The sequence below is a fragment of the Pterocles gutturalis genome, unplaced genomic scaffold (genome assembly GCF_000699245.1).
Source record: "Pterocles gutturalis isolate BGI_N339 unplaced genomic scaffold, ASM69924v1 scaffold17710, whole genome shotgun sequence".
Lineage (NCBI taxonomy): Eukaryota > Metazoa > Chordata > Aves > Pterocliformes > Pteroclidae > Pterocles > Pterocles gutturalis.
Window position 1 is genome coordinate 1 of NW_010143776.1, and position 1,614 is coordinate 1,614.

Here is a 1,614-nt window from a genome sequence, read left to right on the forward strand (position 1 = left end):
CCCGAAGCTGCAGTGACATCAAGGCGGTGGGTGCGTGCGTGCTGGCTCAGACACAAAGAAGGGGCTCCCGTGGCCGCCTAGTCCTCCCCCCCGCACAGGGCCAGCAGAGCCTTGCGGTAGTCGCCGGAGGTGTCCTTCTGCAAGAGGAAGACCCACATCAGAGAACCACCCGCTGATGCTCACCCCGGGGAAGCCCAGTTCAAGGTGCTGGGCATGGGGAAATCACAGATCTGTGCCCCGACCACCCTGCAGCAGTGGAAGATGTTGGGACATCCCCTGTACAGCCAGACCTGCCAGCACTGGGGCTGGCAGGGGCAAGTCCTCCTCTCTGGGGTGATGCTCAGCCCCTGTGCCACTCACAGCATCGCTCACAGCTTGGGTCCCTAAAGGGCTCCCAGCCAGGGCTCAGCCAGACAAGGTGACACCCGTGTCCCCTCACCTCGATCATGTGATGCAGCGATTTGTCAAACAGGTCTATGAACTCGCCCCGGATGTTGAGCAGGTCAATCTCGCTCCGGGAAATCATGATCCGGGTGAGGGTCCTCTCATCTGTGCCGGCACCCTGCAAACGGGAGTTGGAATAAATAACCCCAGAGGGACCGGGAGCCCTCCCGACATCTCCAGCACAGTCCAAGCTGGGGATTGAATCCAGAGGAGGGCCACAGAAATGGTCAGAGGGATGGAACACCTCTCCTGTGAGGAAAGGCTGCAAGAGTTGGGGTTTTTCAGCCTGGAGAAGAGAAGGCTCTGGGGAGACCTCGTTACAGCCTTTCAACACTTAAATGGGGCTTATAAGAAAGACGGGGACAGACCTGTAATGATAGGACAAGGGGTAATGGTTTTAAACTAAAAGAGGGTAAATTCAGACTAGATACAAGGAAGACATTTTTTACGATGGGGGTGGTGAAACACTGGCACAGGTTTCCCAGAGAGGTGGTAGATGCTTCATCCCTGGAAACATGCAAGGTGAGGTTGGATGAGGCTCTGAGCAACATGATCTAGTGGAAGATGTCCCTGCTCGTTGCAGGAGGGGATGGACTAAATGACCTTTTAAGGTCCCTTCCAACCCAAACCATTCTATGATCTCTCTCTGGAAATGTGCTGGGCTTGCTGCCGGCAAGACACAAGCCTGCTCCGTCCCCTGCTAACCACAGAACGCTGATGCAGTATTGGTTTGAGCTCAGCCCTGCCCTGCTCCCACGGGGAGAACCAGGGGACAAACCCTATCACTGCCACGGGGTTAAATCAGAGAGTCCCATGGGTGTCTGCCCACCATAACCCCTTCCCACATGGCCCTGGGAGAGTCCCTCTACCTTCATGGACTTGTAGAGCTTGTCCGCGAAGAAGGCTGGCTTGTTCTTCACACTCCGGACTGCAACACACAGAGGGGAGAGAACGTGGGCTCCAGGCTCATGGCATGCAGGGGACACTGCAGCAAGGAGCTCTGCCACCCCTGGGTCAGCTGCAAACCCCTCTCTGGCACAGGGGTGCCGACTTAGCCCCATAGGATGCCCTATAAATGCCCCAACCCCACAGCATGCTGAGAGTCTTCATGGCCCCAAGGCAGCATGAATCTTCCCTCATGCTGCCTCGGCAGAGACTGAGGGATGGGCA

At 56.8% G+C, this 1,614-nt stretch overlaps 1 protein-coding gene across 1 annotated transcript in view; it reads right to left on the bottom strand.

Moving 5' to 3' along the window:
* LOC104470069 (annexin A6-like) overlaps window positions 1-1,614 on the bottom strand; it is a 6,938-nt gene continuing 5,324 nt past the window's right edge. The window contains exons 10-12 of the mRNA XM_010084859.1: window positions 1,314-1,372; window positions 440-562; window positions 1-137 (exon numbers count right to left, since the gene is read on the bottom strand). Coding sequence (XP_010083161.1) covers window positions 78-137; window positions 440-562; window positions 1,314-1,372 — 242 coding nt within the window. The 3' untranslated portion in view covers window positions 1-77. The remainder of the gene's footprint in view (window positions 138-439; window positions 563-1,313; window positions 1,373-1,614) is intronic.